The sequence below is a fragment of the Petaurus breviceps genome, unplaced genomic scaffold (genome assembly GCF_028583685.1).
Source record: "Petaurus breviceps papuanus isolate PSGF00001 unplaced genomic scaffold, PetGlider_PUasm1.0 90804, whole genome shotgun sequence".
Lineage (NCBI taxonomy): Eukaryota > Metazoa > Chordata > Mammalia > Diprotodontia > Petauridae > Petaurus > Petaurus breviceps.
Genome location: NW_027187348.1, coordinates 1,437,201 through 1,454,324, shown reverse-complemented (window position 1 = coordinate 1,454,324; position 17,124 = coordinate 1,437,201). Strand labels below are relative to the sequence as shown.

Below are 17,124 nucleotides of genomic sequence, written 5' to 3'. Positions count from 1 at the left end.
TCTCTCTCTCTCTCTCTCTCTCTCTCTCTCTCTCTCTCTCTCTCTCTGTCTCTCTCTCCAATATATTAAACATTTACCCATAACTGACAGCTAGCACCACCTATGAGACCCAAAGTCTCCTCCAAGGATCAGCAGAGTGATGGGGAGAAACAACTTTGAACTAACTCACTGTCTCCTGGCTCCTCTCCTTATTAAACCATCCAAATATTTAATCAGTTAAAGACAGAAGAATATTTTATTCAAATTATGCTGACCCCCCCCTCCCCCAGCCCCCACCCTTTTCTCAGGGGTAGCATTTTAACTCTTTCCAACCAGGTAAACTGTGGGTGAGCTGATTTGCATATACCGGGCAGCCAATCCGAGTTGAGCAGACAGGCCTTATTTGCATCTTGTAATCAGGCAGTTAGCAGTCTGGATGTCTGTGATCTGGGGAGTGCTGGGACAGAGGGAGCAGTATGGGACAAAGGCATCAGAAAGAACATGGAGAAAATGTAGCCCAGCTTGTTTCATGGGGGAAAGGCAGTGTCTAGTCAAGTCAGCCACTGGAATGCACCGTCTCTTGGTTGCATGAGGTGGGGGTGAGTGTAAATATTGACCAGCTACCAGGGATCCCTGGAAAACCAAACCTTTCTAAGAACTCCCAGGCAGAAAATGAAGTGGCTAAGTGGGGTAAGGGACCCTTGGATGTCATAGTGGTTGCCTGAGAGCTTTTAGAACAAATGAGTCAAAACCCAGGCATGAATTTTTACAATGCCATAACCCTAACTCTGAGCAAGACCACAACAAAACGCTCTCCTGGATACGTAGGAGAACAAGGCATAGAAGACTACAATTTAAGAAGCAGCATGGAATAGTGGGCAGAGCTCTTAGAGCCATGAGACCTATCTCTAAAAGTGAGCAACCTCAGGCAAGTCAAAATCATTTGGCCTGTCGGTTCCCTCAACTGTAAATGGGTATTAATAATGCTCATGCCTTTCACCTCACAGGGCTGTTTGGAGGAAAGTACTTTGTAGCATTATTATAAATTCTCTCACTCCTTTCCTCCTTCTCAAGCTTTATATTTGGGAGGCTCTTCCCATCCCAAGGTAACATGAAGAACAGGTGATCTTATTGCAAAGATACCTCCTCCTATAGTTCCACTCCTTCTACAGGGGGCCAAGAACTCCTCAGACAGTGAAATTAATTCTGTTTCTTTCAGTCCTTGACCTGAACTTGAAGACATGATATATTCCCCAATCCCCACCCCTTTAGATGATGCTTCCCTATCAGAAACCCCACGCAGCAGAGATGAAGGAATAGGAGGGGGTAGTCTTTTTCCTTGGGGAAATTTTAACCCGTAGTCTCTTCAGCCTGTCTTCTTATTTTTACCCAGTGGTCTTAGGTTCTTCTTGGCTGCATCATAATTTTCTCTAAAGGAAATCAGGACATCCTCAAACAGAGACTTTCAAGTGAAAAGCACTGTGAATTACTCCTTTTCATAAATTTACTTCAAACTCCTAGTTTAAGAAGGGCATAATATAATCTTGTGCCTGTGATTATATATTCTCACCTAAGTACTTTTCTTTAACTTCTATTCAATTTGGAGTGAAGAGATTTGTACTCAGACCCCGGTTTTATGTGATGGAACACTACTGTGCTGTCAGAAATGATGAGCAGGTTGATTTTAGAAAAACATAGAAAGACTTTCATGAAATAATAAAGAGTGAAATGGGCAGAACCAAGAGAATGTTGTGTGTAGTAACAACAATATTGTTCAAAGAATGACTGTGAATAACTAAGTTATTCTTAGTATTATAAATACTCAAATCAACTGCAAAGGACCTATGAAGGAAGATGCTATCCATTTTCAGAGAAAGAACTGATTAATAGAATAGTTTTACACACACACACGCACTCACACATGAGTAAATGTATATCTATCTATATCTATATATACATATATATGTATATATATATATATATATCTATCTGTGTCAAATGGTGGCCTTCTCTAGTGCAGGAGAGAGAAGGAGGGAGACAGTTCAGAATTTAAAGTGTAAAGAAAGATTAATTTAAATTAAATTAATAAATTAACAGATCTTGCTTCTGATACTTCACAAGCCAGGTGGTTTTGAAAAAGGCTCTCTGAGACTCAGTGTCATCATATGCAAAATTGAAGAATCATATACACCATGCCATCATTGGGAGGGACCTTTGAGATCTGATCCAACTATTTCATTTTAGAGATGAAGAAACTGGGAGATAGAATGGCTTGCTCCAGGTCACATAGCATAAGAACCAGAATTGGAATCTAGGTCTCCTGATTCCTAGTCCAACCATTCCCACCATGCCACATTGTCTCCTAAGACAGTACTAACCAATTCCTAAGGAAGGACTTTGTGAACCTTAAAACATTATAGAGGGGTGGCTAGGTGGTGCAGTGAGTAAAGCCCCAGAGTCAGGAGGACCCGAGTTTGGTTCCAGCCTCAGACACTTAACACCCCTCCACACACAAAAACTAGCTGTGTAACCTTAGGTAAGATACTTAACCCCAATTGCCCTCCAAAAAATAAATAAAACTATAGAAACATGGCTATTTTTCTTTTCTTTTTTTAAACACACATCCTCTATATCATCAAGAAGCTAGGATTAGCAACAGCATCACATTCATTCTTTGGATTGGCTTAATATTTAGCCCTAGCTTAGCTATGGCTAAGAACACCTTTTGATGTGGTATTAAACACACTTAACCATGACAAGGAAATGGGATTTTATAGACACAGGATCAATGATAAGTGTGAAATAACTGTAGAACCAGCCCCTTCTGGGGGAGGTACCAAAGTTACTTAATGAAACAATTGTGTGTGATCTCAGTCTGTGAAGGAGCCAATGCTATAATTCTTAACCTTTTGTATGTGAGACAGAATTTGCCAGGCATGAATTTCAGAAGGGTTCAGGTGCCTTATTCCTAACTCTTTTCTTATCACAGTCATCTCTTGATTGGGTGCCCCCATCCCTCTTTTCCCTAGTCATGGTTAGGGAGAGATGACAAGGGGAGAGGGTGGAGTTAGCTTCCTGACACAATACATCTTCTGAAATGCAAGACATACCCCTCCCCCCATTTTAGCCATCCTGGGAACATATTGGGGGATAGTCACACATATGAGCTGTCCTGAGAGCAGATATTCACATTAGCCTTATTCAAAGCCCCCAAGAAGAGTTCTCTCTTCTTACATGTCTGTGAGCATGCATATGCATGCTCTCACCAACACACAAACCTAGTGAGCCCCTGCCCCACCCCCATCTCCTTAGTATTCTATGGAAAGCTCATTTTCCAGTCTTTCCCTAAGGGGCAGGTGCTACCTGAGGTCTGAACTGCTCCTTCTTTTGCAGACTATATAGCCTGTGTCTCCAGGATGCCTTGTCAAGCCCCTTTAGTTTTAGGGGCAACTACAAGTGGTGAGCAAAACAGTGTACCAGGGAGCCTGATTTCAAATCCCAGATCTGTTTCATATTACAGTGTGACCATGGGGGAGTCATTAATAAAGCCTCCATTTCCTTATCTGAAAAATGAGGGATTGGGAGGGAAGGGAAGATGATGGAGTAGAGGCAGCAACCCAGCTGAACTCTCCCAACATTTGCCTACAAATAACTCTAAAATAGTGCCTCAAATAAAACTGTGGAGTGGCAGAGCCAACAAAAGGTCAAGGTGAGACATTTCTCCAGCCTAAGACAACTTAGGAGTTTGGCAGGAGGTGTCTGAGACACAGGGGCGGAGGCCTGTCCAGAGCATACACACATGGTGGCAGCACCAGCTTCAGACCTTAGCGACAACAGCAGTCGCTTTAGGGGCTCTCAGCCCGGAGATGGTAAGGGGGTCAGACAACTGGTCAAAAAGAGATTACAGGCAACCTACTCCTGGTACTGGGGCAGTTGGCGTTGATTGGCAACTGTATTGAGTTAAGCAGGTCTGCAGAGTGGAAAGGTACCAGAGTGGAGAGGATCACCAGCACTCTCGGCTGTGGGAAGTAAGTAAGCACCTGGTCATAATTTTAGGACCAAGAGGAACACTAGTGCTTGTGTCTGCAGCATAGCAGGGACCCTTCTTGGGTAAAGACCAGAGTGCAGACCAAGAGGGCAGTGATCACACCTTTCCAAAGATCACACCATCTTGGAAGCACCAAAAACTTGCAGACCCCCAGAACTAGCTCTGCAACCAGCAGCATGGAAAAGCCTGAGTTTTGTTTGGTACAATGCCTCCTGCCTCCCCACTCCCAGGTAGGCAGAGCCCAACTTTAACACAAAGTTCAAAGTCAAGAAATAGGCTGGAAAAATGAGCAAACAACAACAAGAAAAACTTGTCCATAAAAATTTACTATGTCCAAGACACAAACTCAGAAAAAGACAACAACATGAAACCAACTGCAACCAAAGCCTCAAAGAAAAATAGTCATCAGACCCAAGCCCAACAAGAATTCCTAGAAGCACTAAAAAAAAGTGATAAGAGTAATAGAGGGAAAATTTGGAAAAGAAATTAGTGGTGCAAGAAAACTATGAAAAGAGAGCAGCTCACCCATAAAATGGAAGTGGATAGCAGAAGGGATTAGAAACTAGAATCCAACAATAGCTTGTCTATAAGAGACACACTTGAAATGGAAAGAAACACAAGAGTTAAAATAAAGGGTTGTAGCAGAATCTATTGTTTCAGTTGAAATAAAAAAGGCAGAGGTAGTAATCATAATCTCAGGCAAAGCAAGGAAAAATAAGCCTAATTAAAAGAGATAATCAGGGACACTACATTTTGCTGAAAAGTACCATAGATGATGAAGTAATATTAAAAAAGTTATAGCAAGTTTCTCTGACAAAGATCACATCTCTCAAATATGTAGGGAACTGGGTCAAATTTATTTTTAAAAAATAACCATTCCCCAATTGGTAAATGACCAAAAGATATGAATAGGCATCTTTCAGAAGAAGAAATCAAAGCTATCTTTAGTCATATGAAAGAAATGCTCTAAGACACTATAGATTATAGAAATGCAAATTAAAACAACTTTCGGGTGCCACTTCATAGGTATCAGAAATGACAAATGCTAAAGGGGATGAGGGAAAATAGTTATACTAATAAATTGATGATAGAGTTATAAACTGGTGCAGTAATTCTGGAGAACAATTTGGAACTGTGTGAAAGAGTTATAAAACTGTATATCCTTTGACCCAGCAATACCGCTGCTAGGTCTGTGCCCCAGAGAGAGCAAAGAAAGAGAAAAAAAGACTTATATGTACACCAATATTTATAGCAACTCTTTTTGTAGAATTGTAAATTGAGGCGAAGCCCATCCATTGGAGAATGACTGAACAAGTTGTGGTATATGATTGTGACAGAATACTGCTGTGTTATAAGGAATGATGAGCAGGATGGTTTCAGGGGGAAGAAAAGGGAAGATCTATATGAAAGTGGGAAGAACTAAGAGAGCATTGTGCACAGTGACAGCAATATTGTAATGATGATCAACTGTGAAAGACCTGGCTACTTTGATCAATACAATGATCCAAGACAATTCTAAAGGACACATGATGAAAAAATGCAATCCGTCTCCAGAGAAAGAACTGATGAACTCTGGATGCAAACTGAAGTATAACTTTCTAACTTTATTTTTTTGTTGCTTTGAGGAGAGGGGGGCATTATGATTAATATGGAAATGTCTTACATAGTTTCATATACAATTGACATTATTTTGCTTGTCTTTTTATTGGACAGGAAAGGGGTGGTAGGGAGGGAGAAAATTTGGAACTCAAAATTAAGAAAAGAATGTTAAGAATAAATACCAATATTTTTAAAAAAAGAGAGCCATTACAGTCATAACTCAAAATGGAGACCAGTTGAGCACAATGATATATCCACTATGGCTGGACTTGGGGAATGGGTCTTTTGTTCTTCAATCCAATTTTATTTCAAAAGCATTTATATTGGTTGGGCATTTCCAATTTGTCATCTTGCTGAAATTTTATATGTATATATGTATATGTATCATATATAACTTCATTGTTTTGATGTGGTAAGCTTTAGAAATTGTGCTGTGAACCACTCTTTGGCATTCATATAGATTTAAAGTGAAGGCCCAATATAAGAGGTATTGTGTTTCAACTAAATATTAAAAATACAGTATTCCTAATCATGAATTTGGGACAAGATGAGAATAAAAATGGATACCATTAAGAGATAAAACATTATACTTAAAATATTAGGGGTAAAGAAATAATATTAAATAATTTGACTGATTGAATAATTTTATTCTTCTAAAAAAGCAACAGCAATGAGAGGTTGGATTGGGATGATCTCTAAGCTCCTCCTTAGCTCTAAACCTTGTGACCCTGTGGCCAGAGATCCTAAGACCTCATTCTACTCCAGCCCTTCCCTCAGAAGGGAATCCCCTTCCCTCATCTCCCTGAGAAAAGCTAGCTCCCTCCAGAATCCTCTCTAATTGAAGAGGGGGCAATTTGATACAGACTCAAACACCTTTGGAAGGGGCCTTAAAAGTTTTGCTCTTCTATCATCTGTCACCTTCCTCTGAGACCATTCTTTAAACCTCCCAGGAGGAGAACTGGGCAATGAAAAGAGAGACGACCTGGGTGTCTGGAGACCTGAGGTTTTGTCCCAGACTCTCTGCTTACTACCTGTGTGACCTTGGGGCAAATCATTTAACTTTTCCCTGCCTTAGTTTCCTTATGTGTAAGTAGCACAAGTGCTTTGTAAACCATAAAGGGAGCTATGAATGTGAGCTGCTATCATTCCACACCCTTTTATGTTGAGTGTTGTCTTTCAGTCCAAAAGGCATTTTTTTGAGGTCTAACTGGCATCCCTCTGCTGAGACAACTGCTCATCCTCTTTTGTCTGAGTTTTGGTGGAAACAGATTAGTCCATAGTTTCAAGACTGAGCAGAGGAGCAGGGTGCAGCTGGGAAGGACTCTCTGAAAGCAATGGAGTAAATACTGAACTGGGAGTCTAGAAACTTGAGTTCTGCCCTCAACCCTGCTACTAATTAGCTATGTACTATGTACGATCAAATCGTTCTACTCTGGGCCTCGATTTTCTTATTTGTGTAATAAGATTAGACAAGATCAATTTTAGGATTCTTCTGGCTCTAAGACTCTGTGATTAGTTGTTTGGCGCCTGCTTTTCTCTGACTAGGAGAGAGGAGCCCCCTTCCTTTGCCAGGGATGCTCTCAGGGCAGGTGACCTCATGCCTGCTCAGGCTTTAGGGATCCTTTTGTGAGAGATATTCTATAAAGTACAAAGTCCCAAGGCTGCCGGGCTGGAGTGAATCATGGCTTTAACACTAGACTATCAGACAGAGCTGGGAGACTTCCTAGAAATGAGAAAAGAGAATGATGATATAGCATCGGCTGACTCAGGGGTTACAGTTCGTTGTCTGGGGGATGGTCCTATGCCAACTTGCTTCCAAGTCTTTCCACCTCTGCCCTCCAGGTCATTTCCAAAACAGAAAAACAAACAAACAAACAAACAAAATATAGCTTTCCAAAATTGGCTGGAGCTTTGATGGAGAAGGATCTTGGGTGGGAATAGGAGCAGGGGAATATAAAGGGAAATTAATATTTACCTGGCACACTATAAGGGCTTAATCAACATTCTATTGACTCACTGACCACTCAGTAGGAATAGCAGGATACAAGACTAGTAAAGGCAAAGGAGAATTCAACCTGATTACAATTCTTGAAAAGGCGCAAGGGCTCATCAATTGACTTGAGAGTGGGATAGATCACACTGAATGTCCTTATCAAGGGTGCTTTACAATCACATAAACCCTACAGAAGAGACACCCAAAGTGAGACAAGCCTCACAGAAGACCCCATACTAAGGGGGTCTCCACAGAAGAGTCTCCCCACAGGAAGATATCACAAAAAAAACCCAGATTGTGAGAAACTTCCCAAAAAAAGGGGTTTGTTCATACAAAGAGAGACACCCAACAAAAAGTCCCAAACAAAGACTTTCCAGAGGAATTGAGACCAAGTGGTACCCCAGAGAAAGTCAGCGACCCTATAGAGGACCCTAGATAAATGTAACAAAATTTAACCAATTGCACAAACATTTATGAAGTAGCTACTAAGACTCAAGACTTTGGAAGGAGCCTAGGATGTGAGAGGCCCCTCTAGAAGACCTTGACCCAAAGGAAATATCATAGAGGGCTCAAACAGAAAGTAACTCTACCAATAAGGTCCCTACTGAAGGAGTTCTCATGGAGGGGCTTCCAACTGAGAGAAACTCCTCGGGGAGGAAACTCTGGACCAAGAAACCTTGTAGAAGAGTCAGACAAGAGAGAGGGAGCTCAATGAGAGGTAGGTCCTAATTGAGAAATCCCACAGAGAAGATTTCACGCATATGCTGCCTACCCACTGATCAGAGCAAGAATCATCTGGGAATTCAACACTAACATGCACCACCTTTCACTGAGCCCTATTTCTCCTCCCTCCTCCTTGCCCCCATCCTCTTTGCTACCAAAAACTATGGCTTACAAAGACACGTGGAGAGAATAATGAGATGAGAGTTTTCCTCAGGAGTTATAAGAATGGGAATGCAAGTTTACATGTTGTCACCTGAACCCTCGGTCTCCCTAGATCTAAAGTTGACCACAGCCTTCTAATCCCTGATATGAAATGCTCCTAGTGTCAGCCTTGGCTCCAAGTTCTTGAGGATTTTCCTCTGCTGCATCTTGGCTCTCCCTCCACCTCCACCTCCACTCAAGCGTTGAAGAGAGAATATGAGCTACTATCGACTATTACAATTAGTAATGAATAATATGAGGAAAGCTCAAAGAGGTCTCTGGTCCTCACACTGAAGATCACTAGGAGGATGTCCCTGGCCATCACCACCCACCCCATCTGATATTGTGATAGCAATACCTGAAGAGAATCCCAGCTTCCATTCCAAGCAGAAAGTCTTTATTCTGAGGCGGGTGGGAAGCGGGGAGAACTGCCTGCTTGCCCCAAGCTCACCCTCCCAAATTAACTAGAATCAGCTCCCAAACATTCCCAGCCACATGTTTGTAAACAAATGAGATAAAGTCTATGGAAGCAGTTTGTGGACATCCCATGGAAAACTCTACATAGGCCAATAGGAATAGTATTACAATCATCATGTTTATTCTTTAAGGTCTAGAAACCGCCTCCCAACAGCCCTCTGTCCTGGTCCTTGCTCACGCTCAAGTTCTACAAGCCAGCTCTGTGGAAGAGAAAGCTATTTCCCAGCATGAATTATGTCCTTGGGAACTGAGCCTGATTCCTTGGCGGTCCTGGCTAGTTCAGCTTCTGGAATTCACTTACTGTCTGTACCTTGCAAAGGGTTCTGAGTCTCCCCTTTTCTGCTTTGGAGTTGTGGAATCCAGATGCTTTAATAACTTTCCTATTCCTACAGCTTGTAGAAAGAGAGCAAATGTCTTTTGCCTACTCCAATTTTCTGCATTGGGATTGAAGAAGCACCCCCTTTGTACTCATTAGGGCAGGGATAGATGTATCAAGAAGCTAGCTGCTCAAGTCCTGGAATCTGAAAGACTATATAGTCCAGTCCCCAGCTTCCCAAATCAATGGCATTGGAAAATCAAAGGGAAAAATAGCTTGTCTGAGGTGGGATCCAGCTCAGTGCCAACTCACAGTAAGATCTCTTATCTTCTTGGCAATTTTGTCTTCCTGCCTTTAGCCTAGCCTAGGAAGGGGAGGAGGGAATCAAGGTGAATGGATTTGGGCTCTATCTCTCCAGATCTCAGTCATTGTTTACTTAGCAAAAACCAACTCCAGGCTAAGTATTACCATTGACCCTCTGCCCCTACCCAAGTCACAGGGGAACCTGGGAATATGGTGGCCACCCTAGGACAGACAAATGGACACAAGTACCTACCCCACAGACCCATGTGCATGCTCTCCTCTAATCCGTGGCTCCGATCAGCTCCCACAAAGGACACAGACCCAGCCCAGAATATGCACACAGGCTCTTCGGCACCACCATGCACTGAGCCTATGGAGCCAGCCAAGATCCCCACAGCACGTGGGCGGACACACCTCCCAACACATGCAGACACACCTCACACACATGTGCAGGCATCTTCAACCCCCGCAACCCACCACCTGACATATGGGCAGACTCTTCAAGACTTTGCCGCAGGACACACATGTGGATGTATAGTCCTCTGACATGTATGTATAGGAGGGGGCTGCAATCCAGTACAAATGCTTTGCATCCATACATGCAGATGCTTTGCCCCCCTCCTATGCCCTTTTCCAGAGAGCCCCAATAGATACCTTCATCTTAGAAATGAGCACATATCTTCAATACCACCCTGACATGTGTGCCCATAACCTTATGAGTCAGAGGGGGTAGGTGGATTTCATATGTGTGCATTGGCTCCCAACTTCTAAATCCCCTGAATTGTGTGAACACAGACACACCTCACAGGGAGATACCATCCCTATAACTATCCCACACATCCTAAATCAGCCCATACAAGTGCTTATCTCATTCCCCCCCTTCCCTCCTGCAGCTTTCCCTCCATATTCTTCTTCCTGGTTCCCTTATCTCTTTCTCTTAGAGTGTCCCCTTCTCTTTATACAGTGTGCTCCATTCCCCGGTCTAAGTTACCAAAGTCCGGATGACACCATCACCCCAACTAGTAGAAGGATAAGCCTTTGGGAAATTAATATGCCCACCCCCAGCCCTAGAGGGCTGCCCAGAATAGTTACCCCAGGTGACACCTGTCAGATCCCGTTCTCTCAGTCCCCTCACCTGGGTGCATGGATTCCAAATTCACCATCCTGCCTGAGACAGGGCCAAAGCCAGTACCCACCCAGGCCCAGTTTGTTCGCCCCAGCTGGTCCCCTTGGGCAGCCAGGATCCCCTTACCCTCCCAGCAACCCTGACAATCCGTTGCCGACCAACCGCTGCTGCCAGCCCAGAACTGCTGAGGATTCTTCTCTAGGTGAGCATGAGACGCTGCAAAAGGAGCCGCCTGCTGACTGGGACTAACTGGGGCCACACCCTCCCTGGCAGGGTCTCCTGGCCTGGCTCATGGCCCATGCAAATTGATCATTTGCATACAGGGAGCTGGGGGACCAGGTATAGGGATGAGGGCAAGGAGCTACAGTGGTAGAAGTTCAGACGCCTTGGGCCAAAACCCAAGACTAGAAGCTTGCTCTATCTTCACTCTAAAATTCATCCCTCATCTCAGTAATTCAGGAACTCTGGGTAGGAGAGCTTTTGGTTGAAGGTGAACCCAATGTAGTAGGAAAAAAAACTCCATTGAATTTGGAGTCAAAGGACCGGGGTTCAAATTCCAGCTCTACACTTGTGGCATATTGAACAAAAATTAATTCCTCTGCCTGGGGCTTTGTTTATCTAAAATTGGGGGACGGGGCTGGACTTGATCAGAGGTCCTTAACCTTTTTATGTTTTTATGTGTCTTGGTCCCCTCTGTAAGTCCAGTGAAGCCTTGGGACCCCTCTTTAGAATCATATTTTTAAACGCATAAATTAAAATTCATAGGGTTACAGAGGAAGTCAATTATACTGAAATATAGTTATCTTTTTCTAGCCACAGGCTCATGGACCCCATGTTAAAGACTTCGGGGCTAAAATGTGTCCAAAGATCTATTCAGCTTTAGATCTTGTACTGGAAAACAACCACTCAGTTCTTCCCCTAATCTCTGCTCTGGTTCCATCTCATTCTCTCCTCTCAAAGCCTAAAGATTGAGCTGGAAGAGGCCTGGGACAGCTGGGCCTCCTTTCTGCTCAGATGGAAATCAGGGGCTCCCAATGGCATTTCTAGGTACTTCATAGGTTTCTCTTGTAGCCTTTCCCCAGGATCAAGCACTTAATAATAATAATCATAATAGATAACACTTATCTATTGCTTTAGTTTAGAAAACAGTTTACATTCATCATTATTTTGTCTCGACTGATTCTCACTTCTTGGGGAAGCTGCTAGACTTGGAGTCAGGAAGAAGTGGGCTTGAATCCTGACTCAAATTACCAGTTGACCCTAGGTAAGTCATTTAACCTCTCCTGGTCTCAATTTCCCCACCTATGGGGATTCAATTCAATGACTTCTGCCAGTTCTAAATCTGTGATCCTATGGTCCCTATGGTGATGTTGGTTGTGCAAGTACAATTATTCCTGTTTGATAGATTTAAAAGCCAAACCAAACCACTGAGGCTCGGCAAGGTTACATGACTTTTCCAAGATCATAAGCTAGCAAATGTCAGTCTTTTTGGCATCCTTATAAGTCACCTTTTTGCCAGTTGCCTTAAGTCATGATATCTTTTCTTCCTATTCACTTGACAGTGGGAGGTAAAGGGAAGGGAGAAGAGTTCTCCCATGAGTTAGGAGACAGAGGGTAAAAAAAAGAAGCAGCCAAAGATTTTATGGAAGCAGAGGCATAGAGGACCCAAGAGCCTTGGTTTCCCAAAGCTCTAGTTACTGCTCAATTTCTTCTCTCCTTTTATCGTCCTACCCTTCCAAATGCAGGCCCCCTTCCCCCCAACTGGCCTCTCTTACATGACACTGCCTTACAATTGTTACCTTAGAAAAATGCCTTGGGTCCTGACTGTGGCACTAATTTGCATATCATTTAAATTTGCATTCTATTTGCATATCAGAATTCACTGAGAGGCTGAAAGTTCAGAAAATGCTACTCTTGGCTCCAGAGCCTGACCCCTTTCTCCTAAGCCCCCACCTCTTACTGGGTCAGCAGTGCTTTGGAAAAAACAATGGATGGGTTGGGCTCTGTCTGGGTGGGGCTTGCTCTACCTTGCAGGTGAGAGGGCCCAGTCACTGGATGGAGTCTTCCAGCCTACAGACTGTTTTCTTGCCAATTTTTGGAAACCTGATGCCCTAGGGCCATCCTGACCAAGGTAGAGTTGGGTTGGGACAGAGGTCAAGGTGTCATGCTCCCCCTACCTCAAACCTCAGCCTTCTCCTCTCACAGCTCTACATTCTAATAGAGAGACAACGTTGTATAGTGAAGAGCAATGATTGCAAATCGAAAGACCTAGACTGGCAGCCCGGTCCTACTACCTGTGACTTTGGGCAAATCACTTTACTTTCTGGAGTTCAGTTTCCTCATCTGAAAAAAGAGGGGTCTGAACTAGATTGTTTCTAAGGTCCCTTTTAGTGCATCAGTCATAGCAACTGGGGTGTTTGAGGCACATCCCAGTACTCAAGGTTAGGATGCTTTATGCACAGGGCAAGGAGAAGGACCTCTGTCCTGGGTCTGGGGGCTTTGGACAAATCACTTCCTTTTTCTGGCCTTTAGTTTCCTACTATGTGAAATGAGGGGATTGAAACAGATGTCTCCAAGTTTGTTTCAGCTTAATGCTAACTGTTAACTATTCATCTCCAAGATTCTCTGACCCGATAATTCTACTTGATATAACATAATGGGAGTCATTCCATCCCCACCATTCCTATAGTGTATCATCATAATAGCTAACATTTATATAGCCCTTACTATGTGCCAAGCACTGTTCTAAGCACTTCATAAATACTATTTCATTTGATTAGACAACTAGTTGACAGCTAGGGGCCCATGCTCTGACCGAGCTGGACTGTTAGTTGTTTCCTCATGACTCTCTGCCCTCTCCCACCTACCTTAATGTGGTCACATAGGCTGTCCTTGAGGCCTGTAATACTCTACATCTGAAACTGTTTGTTCCTTCTCCTAATACCCAACTTAACGGCCAACCACCATTGTGCAGTTTCCTTTGGTGCCCAATCCTCCAGCCTCCTCTAATTTCCCCAAAGCAATTTGTCTCTTTCTGTTCTTTCTCTTTCACAGACTACCTTGCATTATACTTACCTGTGTTCTCCTAAATAGATTGTTAAGCCTCTTGAGGGGAGGAGACATTCTGTTCTCATCTTTGATTCTCCAGTGCCTGCCATAGTGCCTTAAGTATAGTAGCCATTTAAAAATGTTTCCCCTTTGGATTGGAATGTGAGGAAAGGAAGAAAGCACAGAAGAAACACTGATAGGGTTCTCTAAATACCCTTTCTTGGGTCAGGATTTGTCAGAGTGGGTGAGGCACCCCTATCAAAGCAATGGGCATTGAACAGAGCAATGGAGAAAGGAGGAGATGTGGGGAGTAAGGGAGATAGAGGGCTGTGTCAGATCTTCTCTGGTCAGCCTTAATACTGCTCTCCCATTTCTGAATGTCAAGGCCTACCTCCTCCTACTCTTCCTCTTTCCAGAATCACAGGATTTCAGTGTTGGAAAGAACTTCAGAACCCATCTGGCCAACTCATATTTGAACAAGAATACCCTGACATCCTCAACAAGTGGTCATGTAACCTTTGCTTGAAGACCTCCAGATATGGCTAATCCCATCTTTAGATGACTCCAAAATTTAGAGTCTAAATGTTAGTAAATTTTTCTTTATGTCTGCTTCTTTACAACTTCCACTCATTGTACCTGGTTCTGTCTTTGAGGGCTAAGCAGAAAAAAACAAACCTTTCAAATATTTGAAGACAATGATAATGTCTTTACTTAAATCTTCTCTTCTCCCCCCCCTCCCCAGTTTCTTTAAGGGATACTCATATGCCCCAATCTCCAAGTTCTTTATCATTCTTATGACCCTCTTGTGGATACTTTTCAGCTTACAAATGTCCTTTCTAAATTGTGACTCTCTGATCTGGACACAGTAATCCAGGTGTGGTCTGGTCAGAGCAAAGGACCGAGAGAGCTTTACCTCTCTAGTCTTTACCGCTAGGCTTCTTGTAATGCAGCCCAAGATCACATTTTACCATTCACCATTTTTAATTGTTGGCTCATTTTGAGCTTGTTTTTCATCCAAACCCTTAACTCTCTTTTTGGCCTATCTAGCTGTTTTTCCCTCACTATTTACTTCACAAGCCAATTTCTGAAACTGAGTGCAAGAGTTTGCCTTTATTCCTATTGTTATCTTACAAAACCTAGCCCAACTTACAGCCTACAGAGATCTTTTTGTTATCTGCAAATGTTGATAAATATAATATCTATGCCTTTAACCAAGTCATTGATTAGAATCTTAAGCAGCATGTGGTCAAACATAGATCCTTTTTCTTTTCTTTTACCCTCATATCCAAAGTGGCAGATTGTGGTTAAGAGTGGGCTAGTGGAATCAGGGTTTGAGAGGGTCTTATAGAATCCTAAGATTTTAGAATTGGGTAGGCAGCCAGGTGGCACAGTGGTTAGAATTCTGGGTCTGGAGTCAGGAAGACTCATCTTCCTGAGTTCAAATCTGGCATCAGACACTTACTAGCTTTGTGACCCTGGGTAAGTGACTTAATTTATCCTGTTTGCCTCAGTTTCCTTGTCTGTAAAGTGAGCTGGAGAAGGAAATGGTAAACCACTCCAATATCTTTGCCAAGAAAACCCAAATGGGGTTACAAAGAGTTGGACACGACTGAAAACACTGAACAAGAGTTAGAAGAAATTTTGTGGGTAATCTAGTCTAATTCTTTATTGTACAGGTAAGGAAACAGGCTCAGAAAGGTTAAATGAGTTGTCCAAATTATACAGCCAATAATAGGAGAGATCTAATTCAAACTCAGGCCTTGGTGCTCCAAAGTAGGTGTTCTTACCACTACTTCCATACTTCCTTCCTGAACCACTAGTTCAGGTCAGGGTCTCAATCAGGAGGAAGAGTATGGCCAGAATTTGGAAGGGAGAATCAGCTAGAAATACACAGAAATGTTCTATGTCCCCCAAAGTTAAAGTCCTGTAATTGATTGTAAACTTGGCAATCTGCTTCCCTGGCTGTCAACGAGAGCTTCCTACTTCTTTTTCCTTCTCTTTCCTCCTCCTTCCTCCTTACCACTTTCTGAGATGACTCTAATTTTCCATCTAGATTGGAGACATATTTGGGAGCAGATATCTGATGTAGGGATATGTGAGGTTTGGAACCTCTTTTTCACTGGGGATACTTGGGAGGGGGGAAAAGAACTGGAAAAGGAGCAGAGGCTGGGGAAATTTCAGTGCTTTTAGACATCAAAAGAGCCTTAAGCAAATGAGAATGCAAATGAACATGCAAATTAGCCAGTGTAAATTTTTTTTTATTTTTAGTCAACAACTGGAGGACTTTTTTTCAGAGAGGAACAGCAGTTTGGGCTCCAAGACATTACTGGTCAAAACTGTGATGATGTTTAACGTCTCCACAGCTTTTTCTTCTTCCTCTTTGGGACTATTATTAGCTCACCAACTCTATTCCTTCCCTTTCTCCCTCTGCTTCATCCCTTGCTGGCTAATGGCCTCAGAAAAGGAAATTCCAAGAGACTGATCATCTCCTCCTCTGAGGCACATTTACTAGAGAGGCAGCTATCATCTAAGACAAGGGCAAAGCAAGTTCCCAGAAATCTCTCTTTCTCCCCCCCTACCTGTATGTCTTGGCGAGTGGCCCCTGCCACTCACTCCTATTTCCTGTCATGTCAAGTAGATTGAGTTGTCAGACCAGGGAAGGAGTGAGTGGGGAAGGGCCCTGGAAGGCTGCCTAAGCAACAAGTCCCCTCTAGCTCTGCCAGTCTGCCAGCCAAACCCTAAGGTTGGCGAGTATGGAGGTGGCAGGAAGGGGAATCAGCTCCAGAGAAGGCAGAAGATTTTTGAGAGGGAGTCAGGCCAACCTGTTTACTTCCCTGCAGGAAGTTTGGATGACAAAAAAAAATTCCTATTTGGGAAGTGATTGGGGATTGTAGGCTCTAGCTCATGTTCTAATGGAAAAAACATGGGATTTGGAATCAGAAGACCTGGGTTCTGATCCTAGTTCTATAATTTATGTGCCTTTGGATGAGTGATGTTATTCCTCTGGGCTACACTGGATAAAAGACAGTATATGTGGTAAATCAAAGACTGGACCTGGGTTCAGGAAGGCCAGAGTTCAAATCTCTGCCACTTGCTAGCTCTGTGACCTTGGACAAATAATCTTAGAGCCTCAGGTAATTCTCTAAGGCAATGGCTCCGAAAGTGTGGTTTAAAGTCTCCTCCGGGTCTCTGAGACCCTTTGGGGGAGCACAAGGTCAAAATTATTTTTAATATAATGCTAAGATTTTATTTGCCTATTAAAATACTCCTCCCTCCTTTCCGGTGTTGGTGGCCCAAACGGAGGAGCAGAA

At 43.1% G+C, this 17,124-nt stretch overlaps 1 protein-coding gene across 3 annotated transcripts in view; it reads right to left on the bottom strand.

Annotated features, from left to right (window-relative positions):
* POU2F3 (POU class 2 homeobox 3) overlaps positions 1–11,030 on the bottom strand; it is a 93,992-nt gene extending 82,962 nt beyond the window's left edge. Inside the window, exon 1 of one of the 3 annotated variants that reach the window (XM_069070052.1) lies at positions 10,775–11,030. In XM_069070052.1, coding sequence (XP_068926153.1) covers positions 10,775–10,802 — 28 coding nt within the window. In that variant the 5' untranslated portion in view covers positions 10,803–11,030. Of the gene's footprint in view, positions 1–9,892; positions 10,061–10,774 lie in introns of those variants that run through there. The other 2 variants (XM_069070053.1, XM_069070056.1) reach the window with 2 other exon arrangements.
* Between the last annotated feature and the right edge of the window lie 6,094 nt (positions 11,031–17,124).